At 60.7% G+C, this 1,281-nt stretch overlaps 1 protein-coding gene across 1 annotated transcript in view; it reads left to right on the top strand.

Moving 5' to 3' along the window:
• Positions 1-795: 795 nt before the first annotated feature.
• Positions 796-1,281, top strand: part of Pstpip2 (proline-serine-threonine phosphatase interacting protein 2) — a 99,567-nt gene continuing 99,081 nt past the window's right edge. Inside the window, exon 1 of the mRNA XM_005372863.2 lies at positions 796-1,217. Within this exon, the coding sequence (XP_005372920.1) occupies positions 1,185-1,217 (33 nt within the window). The 5' untranslated portion in view covers positions 796-1,184. The remainder of the gene's footprint in view (positions 1,218-1,281) is intronic.

Genomic DNA, 1,281 nt, shown 5'->3' with positions numbered 1-1,281 from the left:
GGGCTGGCGGCCACCTCTCCATTTTTGTAGTTGTGGGTGACTGTCTTAATGGAGTTTCACCACATCAGGACTTGGGGTAGTGTTATAGGGAAGAGGTCCTTCTGGTCACCCCCGCAGTTGCCAGTTCTCTGTGCCTAGCTCTAGCTAGAACCTACTCAACCGGAAGTGCTTGCCTTCCAAGCCTGGGTGTTTGGTCTGGGTATGAGCCAGTCTTGGTACCCTTGACTTCATCCTTCACTCCTTTAGCACCTGCTTGGTGCCCAGGGTGGATCTGCCCCAGGAATAATGGCTGTCTGGCTTCTGGCCCTGCCAAGAAGGGCAGACCTCTAACCTTGGCCTCCTTGTCCTTAAAATCAACTGTGTCTTGACCAAGTCATTCAGCCTGTCTGGGCATGAAGCATGGGGCAGTACTTTGATCTCAAACTCCTTCTTACTGCAAGGTGGAGATGGATCTGACTTGCAGTGGAGTTATAGTTATGAGGGTGGTAGAGTAGAGGCCTTGGGCTCCTGTTGCTGGGGTGGGACTGCTGCGGGGTTTTGGGTCCTGAGGACCAGAAGCTGACCTCGGAGAAGCTGAGCTCCTGGAGAGCCTGTAAGCACCCCACCAAAGGTCCTAGAGTCCAGGGGACATAGCAGCGATGACTTTGCCGTGACATTTTAAACTAAAACACGTGGCAGGGCCTGATCTGCCCACGGCGCCTCTGGGTGTCTGTCTACACCTCAAGGGTTCCCTGGCCTTGTCAGGGTCCTCACGACCACCGTCTGATTAGCTTCGCGCCAGGGCTCTTTCCACTACCCATGGACCTGGATTTTTGCGCAGGAATTCATTCGGCCGAGGGAGCCACGTGGAAAGTAACCCGAGCAGAGCTGAGGAAGGAGACAGGACCGGTTTTTCCAATCCTCAAAGGCTCCCGGGAGGAGGGGAATTTCGGGTTAAAGTACTGGAGATTGCCGGTCGCCGAGGCGCTTTGGGCCCCGGGGCCCCCCAGCCCTGCCCCGCGATCCCTCCTCCTAGGGCGGGCGCGTGGGGAAGCGCAGAGCGCCGGCTCCGCGGGCGGAATCGGGCGTGGTTTAGGACCCGGGCGCCCGCCCGGCGCGAGCGTGGAGCTCCGAAGTCGACCGAGACAGTCCGCGTCCAGCGCGTCCCGCTGCGCCCCGACCCTCCGCGCCCCACCTGCGCCGGCATGACGGGCTCGCTGTTCAAGGGCAACTTCTGGGTGAGTCTGCGGGGCGGCGCCGCCTCGGCCGGGGCCGGCGTGCCGAGGGTGCCCCGGTGCGGCC

This window comes from Chinchilla lanigera, unplaced genomic scaffold, assembly GCF_000276665.1.
Source record: "Chinchilla lanigera isolate Chin_1 unplaced genomic scaffold, ChiLan1.0 scaffold00001, whole genome shotgun sequence".
Lineage (NCBI taxonomy): Eukaryota > Metazoa > Chordata > Mammalia > Rodentia > Chinchillidae > Chinchilla > Chinchilla lanigera.
Note: the sequence above shows the minus strand (reverse complement) of the source record. Positions and strands in the feature narration are given on the sequence as shown.